This window comes from Anarhichas minor, unplaced genomic scaffold (genome assembly GCF_050575085.1).
Source record: "Anarhichas minor isolate MPS153535 unplaced genomic scaffold, ASM5057508v1 ptg000062l, whole genome shotgun sequence".
Classification (NCBI taxonomy): Eukaryota; Metazoa; Chordata; class Actinopteri; order Perciformes; family Anarhichadidae; genus Anarhichas; species Anarhichas minor.
The window spans coordinates 5,999,171-6,021,275 of NW_027466508.1; the positions used below are offsets into that span (position 1 = coordinate 5,999,171).

Here is a 22,105-nt window from a genome sequence, read left to right on the forward strand (position 1 = left end):
TTGTTGTTTTTGTAAATTTATTAATCATTTTTGTTTGATGTTTATTAAATTAGTTAGTCAGTTATTTCTGTAAATTACATTGTGACTCAAATTAACTGGCCCATTCCTTGGTGAGTGAGGACCACCAACCACTGTTTAAACAAACAGTTAATATGGAGATTGGCAAAAAAACAAAAAAAAAGCATTCTAATTTATTATAACTTGCTGTGTAACAAATGCTGTGTTCAAAAATGTGAGGATTTGTTGCTTTTCCTTTTTAATGAGTTTAATCATTTTCATTTATCCTGAATCATTTGGAATTGTGGACTATGTTGTGAAGGTGTCACTTTGGAATCTGAGAACTTGTGATGGCATTTTTCACTGTTTTAAGATTTTTTACAAGCCAAACAAATCAACTGACTAATGGGGAAATAATCAGCAATTGATCCATAATGAAAATAATCCAGCTTCTTTCGTCCTCCGCAGAGCGAATGCACTGCTGGTGATCTGAAGGCCGGCTAAAGTTTCCAGCAGCTTGCTGAGGAGGGATCGAAGAAGGGTTTCCACATCTACCTCTGCTCCTGAGCGGATGACTGAGACAAACATTTGAATGCCCTCCAATGTGACCTTTAGAGACAGAGAGAGAGAGGAGAAGATGAAGAAGAAGAAGAAGTGAGTGACTGTATATAACGAGGCGCTTTTCTTCGTCCAGTTCGTCCAAGAGCTCTTGCTCCATGTGACTGAGACAGAAGTGCCTCGCTGTGATCCAGGCCTGTGCACATCCCTCTTTAGTTAGTCTCACCAGGAAGGTAATGCAGCTAGTAGTATATTGTTTTATTGTATGCTATAAAGTGCCATGTGCAGGAGCTATGTTGTACTCACCGATTCAGCCACGAGAGGCTTTCTTGCCTCTGTCATCTCTGTTATTTCATCACCTTTATCATTTAACCTTTCAAATAAAAATAAAAGAATCTGTTATTCATCTGTTCTAACCTGTGGATAAGAAAGCTTTAGTGTAACATCAATGAGCAGCTTAACGCCTTCTTCCCGGAAGCTTCTTCCTGACAGCAGCCAGGTCTTCATGTCCTCGATGGTAAATGTGCAGGAACTTGGTGCTGTTGCTTCATGAGCATAAACTGTCTCATTATAATTTTCTGCAAAACAGATTCAGTGTGAAGCATGCTGACAGAGGCATCGTGCTATATACTAAAATGTTATTTTCATTATGAACAGTGCACATGTAAGGTCATTTACAGTGCCTGACCTCCACTTGGTAGCGATGTCTCTCTTCCTCTGAGAAAATGGACGGTCTCATTCGTTGGACTCACTAGTGAAGCGAGTGTCCATTTTGAGCAAATGACTAACTTCTGAAAGAGAGACAAGCAGCACAAATGCAATATAACATTCAGTTAAGAGGATGTGTATGAACAGTATATGGAGCTCATTTCAATTTACCAAGTTCAAATATATAGATACAACATAAAAGAACTTCTGAATTCAGAAACATAACCCTGATTATTAAAAATGATTTTCTCATAATAAAATAAAACAGTAGTCATTCATTCTTGAACCACACACTGCTGTGAGGAGTCAAGGCCCTTCTGCATTTGCTTTTTATCATAAAGTCTACTATGTGATATTCTGCAGCACATGATAAAACACCTTCTGAGCCTTATAAACCATTAAATCATCAGATTGTAAGACAGTACAATAACGTGCTAACTGGCAACACAAAACTCTAATGCACTTCACCCACTGAATGCTGCTCAATACAAAAACAACAAAAACAGTTTAGGGAATATGCAGAGCACAACACCTCCTTTCTCCAGTTCCGCTTTTATTTTGTGTCTGTCTGTTCATACTCCTGAACAGTCGGTGGCAGTATTGCACCAATGAGTTGTTGGTTAGCAGTCATAATATCAAAATCGGTAGCCCTCCGTTTCTGTTTCACATTGTGCTGCTTGGTGTGCTGTTCGGTTTCTTAAACAGTGAACCTTTGTGGAAGGAGGATTTCACAGTATGGCGTTAAACCTCACCATCAACACAAGCAATCCGCCTCTAGGTGAGTTGCAGCGTGCGACCCCTGAATAAGTACTTCTTCAATGAGTCTCGCGCGTGCACTTACTGACAGTTGGCTAGCTAGCTGTTAGCAAGCACTTCTACGTGTCACCCTATCAAATGAGATGCATTCTATTTTAAAACCATCCCTTAATGTTTATCCGCGTATCATAACTATATAAATACACGAGTCCAAGACAATTAAAGATACTGGACCAGTCATTACGATTTGGTTGAGACGGAAGACATGAAGACGACTGTACATTATAAAAGACAATATTAAAAGTTTACCACTTGTTTGTAATTGTGCCAATTTTGTAATAATAACGAGCCGAATGTTTGCAACTGGAGAATGGACTACGAATCAGCCATGTTGTTTATTTCGCAAAGAAGTAACGCCTGTGACGTGGATTATAGGCCTAACGTTATCTGAATTCAAATTAGTATGTCTGCATGTCCATATAAGTTCAAATGGTGCGTGTATGACGTTAGCTAACCAGCTAGCGGTAGCTCATGAGAGAAGGCAGCACCGGCTCTGTAAAGCTAACGTTAGCTAAATTGACGTCGTGGCACTCAGCACCATATGTGGACAGGTCGTTTTAATGAGCTACATTACTCTTTACAGCTTTCGCCGTGGGATGCCTATGAACAAAACGTAATGACGGACACAAAATGTCTTTATGAACTCGGAAATAACACATGCACAAATAGTACACACACGTTATGTATCAGTTGGCACAGTGTGCGTAGCTAACGCAGGTTAGCCCAGCTGGGTGGGTTTGGATTAGGCGTATATACAATTACATATTGCTAAAATGTATCAATAACATGACATATTTTACCAGTATGTGATTGTTCCATGTGTTCAACAAAGCCTTCCGCTGGTTAGTGTGTCAAAGTGACAGCTGCTAAACAGCGCCCTGTGCGTTTCCAGTTAAAACAGCAGGCTGATGCAAGCATATTGAAACGTTGTGTTGGAGGTGGAGTGCATCCTTTTTGCATAATAGCTGATTGCTATTTCATTTGCTTTGCACCAGCACTCCAGGGAAGTGTAATGCCGGGCAATCGTTGGTCAGTGGTTGAGGTGGTGCCCACAAAACTCAGTCTTCCTCTTTAAAGTTGAACCTAAAAAGTAAAACCACCTCTGCAGCTCTTCCACCAGACATGTATGGTAGACTGTTAAGATGTACCGTAAGGGTATGACACAAAGACAAAGGAATGCTGAGAGCATAGAGCGGCTGTGGTTCAGCAGGTAGAGCGGGTCCACGACTCCTCCAGGCCATAGTGATTAAACATTAGTTGTGTGAACGAGCACCTTGTATGGCAGCCTCTGCTATCAGTGTATGAATAGGGTAAATGTTGGCATGTAGTGTAAAGCGCTTTAAATGGTCAGAAGGCGATATATTAATGCATGCTAAACTACATAATTAGTCTATTTTGTATTCAAATGTTTGTTTTTTCTCTAACCTGTTAAAATCTTAAGGGATGCCTCACTTTTTTATTCTTATCCCAGAGAATTGTCTATGTATCTTCCGAGGATCTTTCGGTTGAGCTTCGAGCTGATGTGCCATACTACGTATATGCATTGATCTCAAGTCCATGGCATCACAAGGGTTGTTATGCGAAGCCGCTCGAGTACTGACACGTTATAAAACCACTGCATAAGGCAGGCAGTACCTCTACAAAGATCGCATCTAACAGAGTAACGTGAAACACCGGAGTGAGCATGCTTTGCATCACAGGACCAGTTCAACCGGTTCTCAAACCAAAATTGTTGGTGAAGATTGACTTAATTGCTCTAGATTCTCGAAACAAAGTTGAGTTGAGGCTGTTCAGCCATGTTTACACAGACTCATGGCAAACTCTTCACCCTGGGTTTTCTCCTCTGTCCTTTTCAGGAGCGCTGCTGACAGCAGAGCACGTGAAGGGCAGTGTGCAGGTATCCGTGGAGGAAGGCAAAGACACCCAGCTTCACGTCTCAGAGTAGGTGACATCATTGTTTCGTCAAATTGCGCGATGAGCTCCAACGGCGTGCTGTAGAAAAAGTTGTGCAATTTTGGTGTTTCTATTATTTCTCATTTATTTCTACTCCGTGCGCCCTTCACCTCCCTCAGTGCGATCCAGTTCAATGATGCCAACTCTATCAGTCGGTACTTGGCCCGGGTGGCTCCAGCTCTTGGCCTCTACGGAGCCAACATAATGGAGCAGACTGAGGTGTGTGTTCGTGCATGTGAAGTGATGTTCTGTTCTGTTCGGTGATTTTTACCCGCTCATTTGAGATGCTGTCTGGTACCTGCAGGTCGACCACTGGTTGGAGTTCAGTGCTCGGCGTCTGTGTGGTCCGACTGCTTTGAGCGAAGCACTGGGTGGATTGGATAAGGCCCTTTCCCTGCGGACCTTCCTGGTTGGACATACCCTCACCCTGGCTGACCTGTCTGTCTGGGCTGCTCTCAAAGGTCAGTAGTACCATACAGGATGTACCAGTTTGGATCTTTGCCACGTTCTCTGTCTGTCTATTTTAACGTGGATTTTGTCCCGCTTAAACGGTGAAATGGAGCACTACAGGTTGTGGTTGCTTATCTGCAGGTCATGGGGAATGGCCGAGCCAGGGCAAGTCCTTCACCCACGTCAACCGCTGGTTCTCTTTCCTGAGCTCGCAGGTTCCCTTCACTGCTGTGGGAAACAAGTACGCCAGTAAGAAAGCTCCATTGAGCAAATCCAACGTAAGTGTTATTTCAGTCATTGTTAAGCGATTTGTGATTTAATGTTCAACCAAGTAGGGCTGATCTGGAGTGTTTGTGCTCACTTAACTGGAGAAAAAACTAATTTATAGTGTCTTAGTGTGAATATTTTTGTTAACAAAACAACACAAGCTCTTGTCTATGTATTTATCATTTCTGTCTTGTAAAACACACTTCTCAATCCTCACAGATTCTTTGGTATTTTTATTACGTGTGTGATCAGTTAACTCAAACCCAATCTTTGTTTGACCTCAGTGGAACTCACTTTGACTGTTTGTGTCCCTGATTGGCAGTCGGATGACAAGAAGCAAGATGTTGGCAAGTTTGTGGATTTGCCTGGAGCTGAGATGGGCAAGGTGGTGGTTCGCTTCCCTCCTGAGGCCAGCGGGTACGATTTGATCTGGAGTTTAGGAGAGGTTCATGTTACACATGGTCGTTTAGTACCTTTCTTAACGGAGATCAATTTTCTATCTCTCTCTGTGGTCAGATACCTGCACATCGGCCATGCCAAGGCTGCTCTGCTCAACCAGCACTACCAGGTCACATTCAAAGGCAAACTCATCATGCGCTTCGACGACACCAACCCTGAGAAGGAAAAGGAGGACTTTGAGAAGGTAAGATGTGAATTAGTTATTTCCATACCACCTGTAAGGAAAATAGTACTGTCACAAAAAAATAAACTTGCCACAAATGTGTTTTGTGTTCTTATTTCTACTTGTCTTTATTGCATCTCAGGTGATCCTGGAAGATGTCGCCATGCTCCAGATCCATCCAGACCAGTTCACCTACACCAGCGACCATTTTACCACCATAATGGAATTTGGGGAAAAGCTGCTCGCTGAGGGCAAAGCCTACATCGACAACACGCCTCCTGAGCAGATGAAGCTGGAGAGGGAGCAGCGCACCGAGTCCACATGCAGAAATAACAGTACGCCCGGGGGGGGGGGGAGGGGAGACACGCCACGCCACGCCACGTTCACCAGTCACAGTGAAGGTTGAAGCTACAGTGCGAATTTCTGAACTCCCTGAAGCTACACCTTCTCTTTTTCTCTCTCTCCTGTGTAGCGGTGGAGCAGAACATGAAGATGTGGTCGGAGATGAAAGCTGGGACAAAGAGCGGTCAGACCTGCTGCATGAGGGCCAAGATCGACATGAACTCCAACAACGGCTGCTTGAGAGACCCCACCCTCTACCGCTGCAAGAACACTCCCCACCCTCGCACCGGAAAGACCTACAAGTACTTGACTTCAATAATTCCTGGGAGGGGCAAACTACGTTATTAGTCTTATTGATTTGAAATAAAAAAACTAAATGATTTGCACTTAAACATCTGGAGTATTTACCTCACATATTGGACATATTGAAATACCCGACAAGTATTCATTGTTCAAACTGTCCCCCCTCAATTTTTTCCAGCGTCTACCCAACATATGACTTTGCCTGTCCCATCGTGGACAGCTTGGAGGGTGTGACCCATGCCCTCAGGACCACCGAGTACCACGATCGTGACGAGCAGTTCTACTGGATAATCAACTCACTGGGCCTCAGGAAGCCCCATGTCTGGGAGTACTCCCGACTCAACCTCAACAACACGGTGCTGTCCAAGAGGAAGCTCACCTGGTTTGTCGACCAGGGATACGTCGATGGATGGTAGGTCTAGTTTAATTTATCTATTGACTGATGCTTAGTCGTGTGTCTATCCGGAATGTTTAAGGCGTCTATTTCTTCTGTTCCCTCTTGGTGGCCTTTTCACAACCTCCTCTACCACCCCCTGTCCCCCAATGCCCCCTTTATTCCTCCCTTCTTCTCTTTACCCTTACTCTATCCCCATGTTTTTTTATGTATCTTCTCATCTCGTCCTCCAGGGATGACCCTCGCTTCCCCACTGTCAGAGGAGTCCTGAGGAGAGGAATGACCGTTGAGGGTCTGAAACAGTTCATAGCAGCCCAGGTACATCTGTCATAGTTAGAGACGGGCAGCGCAAAAGCCCGGATTCCTCTCTAAAATACAGATGGGAGTCGATAATTGCAGATAAATAATAAACAAGAGATGACATTCTCACCTCTCTGCCAGAAAAAAATACACATGAAAACATTTTCATTTTCATGGTTTTGATGGTTAATCATACTTTTAAACATTGCGTACGACACATCTACACATTTACCTTTTTTGTTTCCTCTTTTAAGTGTCAGAATCAAGGACTTAAGAGAGTTAGCAAATATCTCAAATCTAATTATTTATAGCTTCACTGTTCCATGGAGTTTAAAAACGTGTTTTTCTTTTATCCCGCCTCCTTCCAGGGTGGATCTCGGTCAGTGGTGAACATGGAGTGGGACAAGATCTGGGCCTTCAATAAGAAGGTACATTTTTCTCCTTTTGTCTTCTCACATTTAGGCCTGTTAGAGTGAACCTAGCTGTATACTTAAATGGTCACAATGAAAATGTTTAAAGGGTCCCTCTGTGGGCCATCGTTGAACTGTAACTCGTAAGATACAACTGCAGACATTTTTCAATCACTGACATTTGTGCTACTTTTGAAGACTAAGGGTTAATTTTACGTTAGTTTGACCTGGCTCGTATGTTAGTAATGAATCTGACGCTGTAATTGGCAGAGGTTCAGAGAACGGGCCGTGGGTTCGCTGCTGGCATGGCTTCTTTCTGCTTCGCCGTTCTCATTCTGTTGAACGCTTTCATTTGCTACCTGGTTTCCTGCCTCATTACCTCACCCTCCATATCACCGAAAACTTCAAAAGACCAAACCAGTCGCCTCATTTCATGTCCCACGTTTGATTGCAGTCCTGTTTTGTTGTCCCCATTTTCATCTGTCTGGACACCAGTGTTGCTTCCTCTGTGTGGTTTTTCCTTGCTGGCAGTCGCTGCTTCATCCCAGAGTCAAGTAAAAGGTGTGAAGCTTATACTTTAAAAATGCACATAAACAGAGACGGCATCACGTCTGAATGGTGGAGTTGAAAACAGAATCTAAGGATTCATCAGGGACCAAGAAGAGCTACCAAAGTAGTGATGACAGTTGGCGTCAGGATTTAGGAACAAACTTTGGCTTCATATGCATGTTCCACTAACCCACTCCTCCTTGCCCTCTTCAGACAGTTTCAGGACCCCAAAATTTCTTGCCAATATTTCAATTTGCTGTAACAGCCGCTCATGTTTAAATGTGGTTACAGACATTCTTCACAGTCGCTTTTGATGGTCAAATATTAAGCACATTTGAGTCATTTATTTGTCTAATTTATCTTTTATTTATCCATTTTATTTTGGGTTGGGATTCCTTAGCCCTGAGTATAGTGTTGCTGCATAACTAATCTTCATAAAGACATACCTGTGAAGGCCGAATCTGAAGGTAACAGGGTTTTTGGCATCGGAAGCTTTGCCGGTTTCCGTTTGTAGATTGAGTAGTATCGACCTATCGCGTGTGAGCGGGCTGCAGATAAACAGTCCATGCGGAACACAATGGCCGAAATGCAATCCCGGAACCCATCGGCAATCATCTGACCATGATTTAGCTTTTTATAAGCGTTTTGATTTCATTTATCTGCATTCATTTGCAGATATGTTTTTAGAGATTAGCCGTCAACTCTTAACTCAAACTCCATTCTCTCGTCTCAAGTTGCTAATCGGGCTGTAAACAAGGACGGAAGAGCAAGTCTTGGCTGCTGGCTACACCGCAACCCCAGAAATATTTGCGGTTGTTTCAAGAGGCTAAATCGTCATCAGACCGATAGCCGATGGGTTCCGAGATAGACGCATAAGAGACGAGCGTCATAGATGGAGGTTAGCATGATGTTCCCTCAGGGCAGGAGTCGTAGGTGGCTGGAGGTGGAAACACTAACAACAAACGATAACAGGAAGGTGTAACGGTTGCAGTGAGGGGAAATGATGTAAACGTTCCATTCTATGTAAATGTGTCTCTACCTCTCTCCTCTCCTCTCTCTCTCTTCCTCCCTGTATCTAACATTAAATAGCATCTCACTCTTCTGTTTCCAAGCTGCCAATTAGCTGTCTGAAGGTACTCCCCCACCTCCCGCTCCACCTCTTCCTGCTCATTTTCACCCACTCCTTCCCCGCTTTCGTCGCTGGTTTATCTGAAATGAGCTGTGTGCTTGTTTTGGCTTTGAAGAAAGTCAATGTGGCTGTTGGAGTCGAAATGGAGGTGTTGAGGGGATATTTGTGGGGGGTTTAGTTTTCTCTGTTCATATTAAAATAGATCCTAGCTTTTATCAGAACTAATGGAGAAAGAATAATAAATAACGCCAGGATGTTGTGGAAGCTCTTCAGTACAGGAGATGCCATTTGCTCATATTCAACACCAAACCAGTTATGAGAATTATTATAAGTACTGCAGTGAGACTGCATTGTCAGGATGCTCTAGTCTGCAGCCCTTCTGTGGTCCAGAATGATTTAAAACTCGGAGTGAGATGGCTAGAATTAACGGAGGGATTTTCAAAATGCAGGTTTGAATCTGTACAAAACAGACTGGTTACATAAACTTCTAAATATATTTCTAAAGCCAGACAGTCCTTCACCAGAGACAGTATCACATCCTCCTCCCTTAATGTGTTCCTCTCCATCCATCTCCCTTCATCCTTTAATCCATTGCAGCTTTTTGAGCGAGCATCTAAGACGTTTCCTCTTCATTTATTAAGTATATCCACTTCATTTAACACGATCATTCCTTTATGTGAGCTTTCAAAAGTGCCTCACACTTTTATTTCCTAAGTCACCATAAATATATATATTTTTTAAATTATGATTATTTTGAATGATCATGCAAATGTATAATTAATAGTTTGAAGAGTGTCTGGTTCTATATTCTGAGGAAACCGAGCTTATCATCTGGTTCCATTCCATCATTGTTGAAGCAAAAGACTGTTATTGTTTGTGAATGTCTACTTCTATTGTACTTGTACTGTGAAGTAGTTTCCATTGAAGTATCCAACGACGCTCCTCTGTGATCGCCTGGTGTAATATATAGTTTGTTGGTCTGTTTCTGGTTGGATCATTCGGGCTCTTAAACACTCGAGCTGGCTGGTAAAATAGTGAAAGTGAAAGGGGACTGAACAAGCAGCTGAAGAAAAGGCTTGTTTCCCTCGACTCACTGATTTGCTCATGAAATCCGCTTTTCTTTCTCCACTCGTCTTTCTTCATGCTTTCTCCGTTTGTCAGTTTCTGAGCTGGGTTAATTTTTCTCTCCATTTTTGATTTGTTTTTTAAACAAACTGTTAATGAATTAAGTTGCATCCTTCTCTGCTTTGTCCTTTCATTACTCAGCATTTTGTATGTAGAGTTTGTTACAAAGCACCGGTCTGCTGCTTCTTTTACTGACCTGTGTGTGTGCGTGTCTTGTTTTAGGTTATTGACCCGGTAGCTCCCAGGTACACGGCTCTGTCCAGCTCCTACGTGGTTCCTGTCTCCGTCTCAGAGGCTACAGAGGAGATGAAGGAGGTGGCCAAACACCCTAAGGTTAGAGCAACACTGTTATCAGCAGACCTCCAACTTGTGATGTTTGTTTGTGCTTGGAGAAATTCTGATGCAGGAGATAAAGAAAAATCATCTTCTGTTTTGTTCAGCACCTGTTTTTTTTTTTTTTTAGATTTGCATACTTTTTCTCTCCATTACAAAACTTTTTTCGCCCTGAGCATTGCTTGGAGGACTTATGTTAACTGCTCTGATGGTGTGCAGAGCATTTACAGCCTACAGACGGGCAGTGTGGTAGAAGTGAAAAGCAACAGGAGGTGGCTGTGCTGCATGTTCACACCCCATGAAGAAGCTCAGTGACCTGTTGGTGTCTACACATGTTTTGAATAGCAATTCAGTTCTGTGATTCTGTTACAAACAACGCTGTACTGTAGTGTTGGACACATGGAGCTTTTAGAGGCCATTGTAATCTCATTTCTGTGTCCATCCAGAACGCAGAGGTGGGCATGAAGAAGGTTTGGTACGGACCTCGAGTTCTGGTTGAAGGAGCCGATGCTGAGACCTTCTCAGAGGGAGAGATGGTCACCTTCATCAACTGGGGCAACCTCATCATCACCAAGATCAACAAGTATGTGGGATCATTGCTCAGCTCATCCGGATTGTTGTAGAGAGTCGCGTGGAAGTAACGAAATGCTTCCTTTTATCCCTGCTCAGGGGGGCCGACGCTAAGGTCGTGTCCATGGAGGCTCGCCTGGCCCTGGAGAACAAGGACTTCAAGAAGACGACGAAGATCACGTGGCTGGCCGACACAAACAGTGCCCCCCTGCTGCCCACCGTCTGCATAAACTACCTGCCTCTCATCTCCAAGGCCGTCATCACCAAAGACGACGACTTCAAGGAGTACATCAATAAAAACACCAAGGTCTGCTCTGCGACGCGTGTTCTTAATCTCACGGCGTGCGTCTCATTTCTCATTTTCAAATGTTTCGTTTTGGTTGATCGTCTCGTTGTCGCTTTCTCAGCTGGAGGAGAAGATGCTCGGCGATCCGTGTCTGCAGAGCCTGAAGAAAGGTGATGTCATCCAGCTCCAGAGGCGGGGCTTCTACATCTGTGACCAGCCGTATGAGCCCGTCAGGTGAGGGGAAGGATCCAATTTCATGGAGATCAACAAATACTTGGATCTCACTATGTCGGTTGTGGTTCTGTCTGTGTCTAACTGTGGTTAACATCTTCAGTCCCAACAGCTGTAAGGAGAGTCCCTGTGTGCTGCTCTTCATTCCTGATGGACACACCAAGGAGATGCCGACCGCTGGATCCAAGGACAAGAGCAAGAGCCAGGCCTCCAGCAAAGCAGTGAGTGCTCTTGAAGAAATCCCCATCCAAATGTTGCTGTATGCATTATGCCCAATTATATCTGTGAATCAGACTTGTAATCACTGTATAAGACCTCTTAAATGAATACTATAACGGCAGCAGAGAGCTGCGCTCACCTCAAGTCAGTTTGTTGATTATTTAGACCCAAGTGCACTCTGATCGCTTGTTTCTTAGCTTCCGCTAATTGTGGATGTTAAATGACGGAGGGAGACCGCTGTATAGTCTTCAGAAGGGAAAAATGGGACACCAACAACAGTAGAAGCAGGAATATGAGCGCTAGTGATTGCTAACTGATCCAACCAGTCGTGCAAAGATTGGCCAAATGATAGCGAGATTAAGAATAGATGAGCTTTGAGTCCAGATTTACCAGTAGAGCGTCTCTTTGACGTCTGGGATAAACTGGTACCCGTCAGGTTCTTGCTCCTCTTGTGTTTTTGAATCTGCCTTTCCTCTCGTCTCAGCCTGCCTCCACCCCAGCCAAAGCTGCCTCCACCCCAGCCAAAGCTGCCTCCACCCCAGCCAAAGCTGCCCCCACCCCAGCCAAAGCTGCCTCACCCCCTGCCCCAGCGCCTGCCGCAACCTCAGCCAGTGACTTGTTCTCGAGCATCGTAGCACAAGGTGAAGCTGTCCGTCAACTAAAGGTTGCCAAGGCTCCTAAAGACGAAGTGGACAAGGCAGTTCAGCAGCTGCTCTCCCTAAAGGTACGTCAGCTGTGATGAAAAGCAATAAAAACACCTTATTTATTCAAATGTTTGCTATCTCATTTTTACTTTCTCTCTCTGCAGGCACAGTTTAAGCAGCAGACAGGTCTGGACTACAAGCCGGACATGGCCCCTACCACCTCTGATCCAGCCCCGCCCACCACATCAACAGACTCCGCCTCTTGTCCGTTCACCCAAGTTACCCAGCAGGGCGAGCTGGTCAGGAAACTGAAGGCAGAGAAGGCACCCAAGGTATCTAGATGTTCAATAACTGAACGTGTCCACATCTGCTTGTCCACTCACTCTTCATGTCCACATCCTTCAATCAGTCGTCTGTCCGTCCATTAACATTGTGCTGAGCGATTCGTCCAGTCATCCCTCGTGTCCTCATTTTTTGTCCTGTGAATCCTCACGTCCAAAGTCGTTTGTCTAGTCGCTCGCTGCTCGTGTCCCAAATTATTTGTCCTGTCATTGCGCATGTCCCCACGTCGTTTGCATGCCAGTCAATTTCATCCATAACTACCTGCAACAATAAGCTGGTTTGTTGGTGGCACCAGGACCAGGTTGACGTAGCAGTGAAGCAGCTCCTCGCTCTCAAGGCGGAGTTTAAAAAGCTGACTGGTCAGGATTACAAGCCTGGGATGGCCCCTTCTGCTCCTGCCTCCTCCTCTTCCTCCTCCTCTTCCTGCTCTTCTTCGGGCCTGTATGAGCGTGTTTCACAACAGGGGGAGAATGTGAGGAAACTGAAGTCTGAAAAAGCTCCCAAGGTATTCTGATGCAGACAGTAGAGAATGACGAAGTGACAGAAAATACTTTAAAAATAAAAACCAGTGCTTGTTAAAGCCCAAAGCATGATTTTTGCAAATCAGTGTGCTGCGATTAGCTACCTATTGTTGCTAATGAAGAATACCTCAACAAAAAAAATGAACAAATCAACTTCACATTTCTAAGATGACCAAGACGCCATTAATGCCAGTCAATATAACTTTTGACTGGATAGAGGTAGAAATCATTTCAGGCTCACTAGCTAGTGGCTGATCCAAAATAGTAATTTCAAGGCATGGAGAAGTTCTGCAAATAAGATTAAACTCGGAAAGTTTAGAAGAAGTCATGGAAATCTGCTTCACGGATCCCTATACAATAGAGTATATGTAGTTCGAGGGCTGGTTCTGGTCTTATTTGATATGCTTAATTCAATGATTGTCTAACAGGATTATGCAAAAGACGAGTCTTAGTAGAACATATGAGAAAGGGACTCCGAATGGTTACAGCGAATTCCGCTTAACCACTAAGTCCCCGTTTCGATTCCAACCGTGGGGCCTTTGCTGCTTGGCATACTCCTCTCTCTCTCTCTCACGCATTTTCGAATCTGCCTCTACATTTTCCTCTGTCCAAGAAACGGAGAAACAAACCGCTGTTCTTAGCTACCAACTGGGCTACAGTGGGAAACGTCTTACTACTGTTTGTCCTATATGCTAAAACACAGCTTACTTTGGGCTGTCAGTGGAGTTTACTAGATGTCCAAACGTAGCCGAAGACAAACAAGCAATTTTGCGCTTGAAAGACGTCTAATATCAGTCTATACGTAGACATGACATCGACGCTAAAACAAAGCTAGATTTGGGCTGACCCGGCCAGTGATTTTTATCAGCACAATACCAATATTTTTCCCCAGTTCTTTTGCTGATTATGCTCATGTGTTGACACAACGGTGTTTACCCATTACAGGATAATAGAAATATGAAGTGAGTCACAGTATGCTTGTCCATGTGTCCCCAGGACCAGGTTGACGCAGCAGTGAAACAGCTGCTTGACCTGAAGGCCGAATACAAACAGGTCACAGGTCAGGACTACAAGCCTGGAGCGGCCCCGGTCCAGAAAGCCCAGGCCCCGGTCCAGAAAGCCCAGGCCCCGGTCCAGAAAGCCCAGGCCCCGGTCCAGAAAGCCCCCGCCCCAGTCCAGAACAGCCCTAGCTCTGCCCCTGCTGCCACCGGCCTGTATGAGAAGGTCTCTGAGCAGGGAGAAGTGGTCAGGAAACTGAAGGTTGAAAAGGCGTCCAAGGTGAGACTATAACTGCAGCATCACAACCACTACATATCCATCTGGTACCAGCGTTTGCCTTGCTTTCAGAGTCTTTATATTGTCGGATAGAGTCCTGCAACTGTCACTGCTGCTAGACCTAAATGGTTCTCTCCGTGCTGGCTCTTCATCAGGATCAGGTAGACGCTGCACTGAAGCAGCTGTTGGCTCTGAAGGCAGAGTATAAACAGCAGACCGGACAGGATTACAAGCCCGGATTGCAAGCCCCAGGTAGCCAGGCCCAGACCCAGTCCAGCGCTTCCTCGACCAAGTCCAGCTCTCCCGCGCAGGGCGAGGAACTCTTCTCCCAGGTGACCCAACAGGGAGAGCTAGTGAGAAAGTTGAAATCCGAGAAGGCCCCCAAGGTAAGGAGCAAGTCGCAGAGTGGCGTTAAATACACAGGTAGTACTGGAAAAGAAAAGAACGACAACTCTCTTTCCATTTCAGGACAAGGTGGATGAAGCCGTGAAGACTCTCCTGGACCTGAAGAGCCAGTACAAGACGCTTACTGGACAGGACTACAAACCAGTGGCCGCTGCTGGAGCCACTGGAGGAGAGGACAAAAACCGCAAGGAGAGGGAGAACAAGTCTGAGAAACAGGGAGGAGGAGGACCAGGAGGAGGGAAGAAGGGTAAAGGAGACAAAGCCAACCAGGGCAAGGAGGCTTCAGGAGGAGCAGGAGGCTCAGGAGAGGGTCAAGGACCTAAGAAACAAACACGGTGAGAGACTGGAAACGGATATAGAAGAAGAGGGGTTAAGAAGTAGATCCAGGTGATGATAAACTAGCTCTTTCCTCCTCTGGCAGTAGTGTGAACTGTTACCAGCCGGCACAATGTTTCGTATAAAATGAGCTCTATAATGGCGAGTTGTCTCATTTCAGATCAAATCCTAAAACGTATTACAATCAATACTGTGAACGTCATTATAAGGAGACTTAGTAGTGCTGAACGATTAAAAACATTACATCTTAATTGTGTTTGTTTTTTATTAGAGAGTGATCATTTCTACGTCACTCTCATTTTCATTGAAAAGTAAACGAAAATGATTATGATGTGATTTTTGCTCAAATCTGTACAAAGTTTCTGTTCTAAAGTGTGGAGAATAGGCCAGAACTACTCTGCAGTACGGCAATATTTCATTTAAAATGGTATTGTCACACATTTCTCCTTTTACAAATACTGCGCCTCCTACGATTTTATAATTGCTGCAGTTCATTTTGTGATTTTGACAATTTTCAATCAGCTGTGTGGCTTTAACACTGAGGAACAAAATGTTATTGCACTGTTTTGCATCTGAAGTCAACCTTTCAGCCTCTCTCTGTAAGTGCAGATTTAATCTCCCACAGGATTTTCTAAACATGAACCTGCTATCAGTTGTCTAACTACAGTCGTCCGACATGCGCAGCGAGGCTCTGCAGACTGAAGAAAGGTGTATGGAGTTAGATGAACACACATGGCGAGATTATACGGCAGCTACAGTTGGTTGTTCTGAAAATGATTTGGCTAAGATTGACAGATCAGTGGAGTCATAAATGCAGAGCCAATAAAAAGTCTTTGTTCTGAGCTGTCTTCTCTGCTTTGGACACAATATAGATTGTCGAATGAGGTGCTTCTTCTAGCGAGATGCATTTGTTTCGTACGGAGGTGTTGAATTGTTTCCACAAAACGGTGAACATTCAGCGGATGGTTTCATTTAAACCTTACGATGCCGTGAGTTGTATGTTTTTAGTCTTTAAACAAATACTGGAGCGGTGACAGAGGCACATGCTTGGATTTCTTACCTGGACACTGAAGATGGATGCTACAGTTGCTTAACGACTGAAGAGGTTTTGTTTTTTTGTATTCAAGATTTGGTGAGTTTTTAATGGTTGGTGTGTTTTCTCTCTGCTTGATCAGTGCTTGTAGTCCGCTGTAAGCCTTATGGATGAAATGTGATCGCTCTTTGATACACTGCACTACTAATATATATATATATATATTTAAACATCTATATCCTGCATGGTTTTCTATCCAGAGTAACTACAGAACACACCAGCACTCTTAAAGGTTTTGATCTAAGATGCAAAAGTATAAAAACTTCTGTTCCTCGGATAAAGACTCTTAATCATGATCACACTATCGCCCCAATAATGGAGATGAGGGTTTTGCCTTTATGGTGCAGCTCTGTCTCCGTGTTGTCCGTTAGCAGTTGGAAGCCGGTTTGCTGGCTTCATTGCTACTGATGTGAGCTTTGAGCTGCATGGTTGTCTGGTCTGGGAATGGCTGTGTGTTTTGTTAATGCACTTGAGTACTCTTGTACCTGCACTAGGGCTGTATCGAACAGTTCGAAGCTTTGACGCTTCATTCGTAACGTTTCCCCCAAATTTGAATTGTAAATCAACATTTGAATGCTGTGCAGCAGCTTTATTCTTAGTCGACAGTAATAGTATTAGTGTAATACTATTACTGTAGAAGTGGATTCCAGTGGAGGCTGCAAAGGATTGTTTCAGACGAGCATGATCGTCGTAAAGTCAAAATGTATATAGGTGGATGGAATCGTTTCCAAAATGCACAACATGTTTTTATCAAACGAAATATTCCGCCTCACTCCATGTTTGTTGGCGTTAAGCCTTTAAAAAACTACTGAGGTCAAAAACTGTTTGCTTGCCGCACTCAAAGGGTGGCACATCCGTATTCACGGGGCGGTCAAGCAGCAATCTATCAACACCATAAGTTACATTCATACAACCACAATAACACAATCTATTATTTTCCTTTTCTGAGGCGGATGACGATCTAAGCTTCATTCAAAAAGCTCAGTAGAAGTAAAAAAGGACGTTCGGTACAGCCCGAACCTGCGCCTCGACTCACTAACCAGGAGGCCTGGCCTGACATATTATAGTTGTGTTCATTTCCCATAATGCTCTGCAACTGTGTTTGGGCAGCGCTTCATCGCCACTGCCTTTTAATTTGACACGCTATTCTTTCAGTGAACTAAAACAGTTTGATTGGAGAATACGCAAATAAACAGACAAAAACTATCTTCGCTTCTTAAAACATGTGACGCCTACACACATAAATAACAAATAAAATGTGTGATTTACAAAATTAGAAACACCGTAGCACACAGTACACTTTAATATGTGTTGTATTGCAGTGTTTTGGACCTCTTAATTTCAAGGTTGCATCTCACTAACATCGCCGTCTGTCTTTTGGCAGGTTGGGCTTGGAGGCCAAGAAAGAGGAGAACCTGTCTGACTGGTACTCTCAGGTGAGTTGCCCCAATAAAACCACTTTTAAAATCCCGGTCTTTATCTGAAACGTCTTTTGAAATTTCCTCTTGAACGTAATGTTGCTCCTCCCCTTCCAGGTCATCACCAAAGCGGAGATGATTGAGTACTACGACGTCAGCGGCTGCTATGTGCTGCGGCCCTGGTCCTACTCCATTTGGGAGGTCATCCAAGAGTTCTTTAACCGGGAGATTAAGAAATTGGGCGTTGAAAACTGCTACTTCCCCATGTTCGTCTCGCAGGCTGCCCTGGAGAAGGAAAAAACCCACATAGAAGATTTTGCTCCAGAGGTGAGAGGACCTCCCTTTGGTCAAATAACGTAATGGAGGGGAAAAAATAACACAAGTGTACTTTACTGAAACAATAAGAAAATGAACAATATAACTGCACAACTTTAATAATCATAAAATATAATAATTTTCATGGTGATGTCGTCATCTTCGTCAGGTTGCCTGGGTAACCCGGTCAGGAAAAACCGAGCTGGCGGAGCCCATTGCTGTCAGACCCACCAGTGAGACAGGTCCGAACCGCAGCTCCTTAGTGGACTATAGACGCATGCAATGAACTTAATATGTAAATAGCTTTTTTATTTATGGTTTTGCTGTTCCATATGAACCTGTGGTCTGTTTTGCTTCAGCCATGTACCCTGCCTACGCTAAATGGGTCCAGTCCCACAGAGACCTGCCAATCAAACTCAACCAGTGGTGTAACGTCGTGGTCAGTATCCTCCCACAGTCACAGCTACAGCTACTCCACACCTACCATTTATACACGTTTACTTCGTAGTTTCAAGCTTGTTAAAGAAAATTGGTACAAAGAAGACTGACGTATTTTTCTCTCCCCCGCTTCTCCCTCCAGAGATGGGAGTTCAAACACCCCCAGCCCTTCCTGAGGACGAGAGAGTTCCTGTGGCAGGAGGGACATTCAGCCTTTGCCACCAAAGAGGAGGCAGCTGAGGAGGTAACGGCCCCGGCAACGCTGCCTTACATCTACCACGAGCACGCCTCTGTCCGTTATGTCTGATGAAATACACAACTGATGTATAACAGCGCAGCACATTTACAGTCCCAACATTTGTGCTGTTGTTTTAACTATGCTGTATTGTACAAAACTAAGTCTTTGTGTGCTTCACACATTATGTGTCTGCAGGTGCTTCAGATCCTGGACCTGTACGCCAGGGTGTACGAGGAGCTGATGGCGATCCCCGTGGTGAAGGGGAGGAAGACGGAGAAGGAGAAGTTTGCTGGAGGAGATTACACCACCACGGTGGAGGCATTCATCTCTGCCAGCGGCCGAGCCATTCAGGTACTGTGGTATACTGGTTCACTTCATTTGATCCTTTCACACAGAGGCCAGCAGAATATTACGTTTAATTCCTTTGATGAGCTGCAGAGAAACAGACAGTGATTCGTGATCATTTTTCTCTTCTTTTCGACACTTAATCCTCATGCAGTCGGACAGCGATTGGTTAGAGTTGATGTTGTGAACAAAGTAGGCATTGCACTGCAAAACAAAAGATAAAATCATCTTGCCTTTTTGCATTGCTTTGTGCCTCCTCAGGGTGCTACGTCTCACCACCTCGGTCAGAACTTCGCCAAGATGTTCGATATCATGTTTGAGGATCCGAAGAAGCCGGGCGAGAAACAGCTGGTTTTCCAGAACTCCTGGGGAATCACAACCAGGACCATCGGTGTCCTCACCATGGTCCACGGAGACAACATGGGACTCGTGCTGCCACCCAGGGTGGCCTGCGTGCAGGTAGACACACAGAGACGTGGAAATAGAGCAGGTTAACTGACAAATGTGTAATGACATACCATTTAAGCCCAAGTCACCTGCTTTTTTTTGTATATCCCTCTCTCATACAGCACTGGGTAAAAAGTCTCTTCTTATTTCCAGGTTGTCGTCATCCCATGTGGGATCACTGCCTCCCTGCCGGAGCAGGAGAAGGAGGCAGTGTTGACCCAGTGCTCTAAGTACACGACCAGGCTGCAGGATGCTGGCGTCAGGGTGAAGACTGACCTCCGAGACAATTACTCCCCAGGATGGAAGTTCAACCACTGGGAACTCAAGGTCAGAAATAATAGGATGATAGCCGTGGTAGTTACTGAAGTGCTTTATCTAAAGGCAGCAATATGAGACATCGAAAACAAAGAAGATAAGAGTCACCACAGCCAGGATTGTTGTGAAGGCATTGATAGTGACTGTGTCTGTTTCTTTCTCTCTCTCTTTGTTGTTTCTACCTCTGTATGTCTGCGTGTTTCGTCCAGGGAGTTCCTATCCGTCTGGAAGTGGGTCCTAAAGATATGCAGCAGCGTCAGTGCGTCGCAGTGAGGAGAGACTCGGGCGCAAAGGGGACAATTCCAGAGGCCGAGGTGGAGAAGAGGCTGGTCGCCATGTTGGAGGACATCCAGAACAACCTGTTCAACAAGTAAGATGCAGCACTACACTCTGCTGGAAACTTGACATATTGGCATTCAAGTACAACCGACCACAGAAAGGCATGTTTTGTAGTTATGGAAGAAAAAGCTGCAGTGAAACCTTTCACGCCTCACTGAAAGGATTTTAACACCATGTGTCTTCCTTTCATGTGATAGAAAAAAGACAAGTGGGCAAAATTTAAAATGATCATGTGTCCCCCAACCAGCTGGGGGCAGCATTGTGTCAGAACTGATGTACACAGACTGTGACGGATCCAGCTGCGAAACGAGAATACACAGCAGAATGTGTGGCGTTCATAAACATACAAGAAGACTGATGAAAGTGTGTTTGTGTGTTTGTCAGAGCTTCAGACGACCTGAAGAGTAACATGGTGCCCGCAGACACGATGGAGCAGTTCCAGAAAGAGTTGGAACAGGGCAAGGTGAGGAACACAAACCACCACACAACGTTTTCATTTTCTGCCTCTCACCTGAGGGAAAGATTGACGAACGAATACATTCACCTTGCTTGGTAGATTGTCCAGATCCCGTTCTGTGGAGGGATCGAGTGCGAAGATTGGATCAAGAAAACCACTGCCAAGTACGTCCAACATCTCACCGGCCCAAACGATTGAGTTAATGCTTTGTTTAACCAGACAACCAAATCATTATCTGTACAGATGATGAATCCATAAAATACACATATGCAATAAGCACATCCAGGGGGGTAAAAAGTCATTTTCCAATGCATGTATTCAAGATTCAGGCTGTTTGTAAAGCACTATATAATTTCTCCCATTCACATAATTATTATTTTTTTTTTAATACCAAATGGTATATATTAGTTTTTCCTGCCCATGTTGACCCCATTTTGCTTTGTGTTTGAATTTCAACCATTAAAAGACATTGTTGTGCTTGGTGGCCCTGTAGGGACCAGGACCTGGAGCCTGGAGCTCCTTCCATGGGAGCCAAGAGCCTCTGCATCCCCTTCTCACCCCTGAAGACACTGCAGCCCGGTCAGATGTGCGTCTGCGGCAAGGAGCCTGCCCAGTACTACACCCTGTTCGGACGCAGCTACTGAACACCTGCTCTGCCGGAGCACGAGGATGAACATCTTAGTCGAAAAGGGCTTTCCTACCTTCTCTCATCTATTTCTTTTTGTCTGATCTCTTGTGAGCGGATAGGGTGACAGGTGCATGAGGTGACTGGACTGTGGAATTAGAATGGGAAGATGTTTTGTTTGTTTTGTTTAAACGTACGTTAACGTAGTTATCTGGAAGAAAGTGGAGGTGAAATAAACTCTTTGAATTCCGTTATGAGAGGAAATGGTTGTGTGGCGCAGCTTCTCTCCCACATGGCTCATTACTTTTTAAAGGTCTTACTAAAAGAACACTAACTCTCCTGCAGTGGTTGGTTTTAGCATCGCAAGTAAAACCAGAAACTAAGGAAATATTACATCTTTACTATCCTTTCAGAATTGATATTTTTTTATAAGTTCCTACTGTCCCACTGTCAAAAAAAGGTTTGATTCAATTTTTGTTGGTAAAAGTTTCTGTCAACAAGTACTAATTCAGTGGGTCTGCAGCTTTTTGAAATCTGGAAAAGTTCTCAAAACAAACAAACATACATTGCCGTCTGGGGAAAAGTACTCGATGCCTGCCCACAGTCTCGTCTCTCGCAGCCAAACTGTCTCAGGAACTCAGGCTTGCAGATGTGGTAATATTCTGACAGCTTTATCAACACTGCTCTCTGTATGACTGGTTACAGTATGCGGCTCAAGCTTAATATTAATTCCTCAGATCCACCTAAAACCAACTGACATGAAGCTGTGAGCATCTGAATATGGTAAATATTAATGTAGTCACCTGCTGATACGCTCCTATTAATTAACTCTACAACTTGTCCGTTATAAAATTATTACCATGGAAAACTGCTCTGTGTTGTTTTTTTTATCCATAATAAAGATTGATGGAGATGTTAAACCAGGGGATCCCTAGCTGGCTCAGTTGGTCCTTTTATTATTTGTGTTGCCAAAAGAAAAAGAAATGAAAG

General features: G+C 44.3%; 1 protein-coding gene and 1 long non-coding RNA gene across 3 annotated transcripts; one reads left to right on the forward strand and one right to left on the reverse strand.

Moving 5' to 3' along the window:
• Window positions 1-250: 250 nt before the first annotated feature.
• LOC142933535 (uncharacterized) lies at window positions 251-2,934 on the reverse strand. The gene is made up of 4 exons (XR_012947602.1): window positions 2,880-2,934; window positions 1,244-1,346; window positions 862-1,133; window positions 251-606 (listed from the first exon to the last, which is right to left on the reverse strand). It is a non-coding gene; the product is annotated as an uncharacterized LOC142933535 (long non-coding RNA).
• On the forward strand, window positions 1,884-22,049 carry eprs1 (glutamyl-prolyl-tRNA synthetase 1). Of its 2 annotated transcripts, XM_076077659.1 has the most exons (35): window positions 1,884-2,041; window positions 3,936-4,020; window positions 4,152-4,251; window positions 4,337-4,493; window positions 4,624-4,760; window positions 5,072-5,166; window positions 5,266-5,392; window positions 5,514-5,706; window positions 5,844-6,015; window positions 6,195-6,428; window positions 6,644-6,728; window positions 7,079-7,138; window positions 10,146-10,256; window positions 10,703-10,839; window positions 10,926-11,133; window positions 11,234-11,346; window positions 11,447-11,564; window positions 12,047-12,286; window positions 12,371-12,538; window positions 12,844-13,053; window positions 14,066-14,347; window positions 14,500-14,730; window positions 14,813-15,084; window positions 17,563-17,614; window positions 17,714-17,923; window positions 18,081-18,153; window positions 18,271-18,350; window positions 18,492-18,593; window positions 18,783-18,938; window positions 19,194-19,391; window positions 19,533-19,706; window positions 19,904-20,064; window positions 20,418-20,496; window positions 20,590-20,654; window positions 20,984-22,049. In XM_076077659.1, exons 1-35 carry the CDS (start codon window positions 1,999-2,001, stop codon window positions 21,132-21,134), a joined length of 5,079 nt encoding a protein of 1,692 aa, XP_075933774.1. In that variant the 5' UTR covers window positions 1,884-1,998; the 3' UTR covers window positions 21,135-22,049. The 2 variants fall into 2 exon arrangements, with proteins under 2 accessions (XP_075933774.1, XP_075933775.1); XM_076077660.1 differs by lacking the exon at window positions 12,844-13,053.
• The last annotated feature ends 56 nt before the right edge of the window (window positions 22,050-22,105 follow it).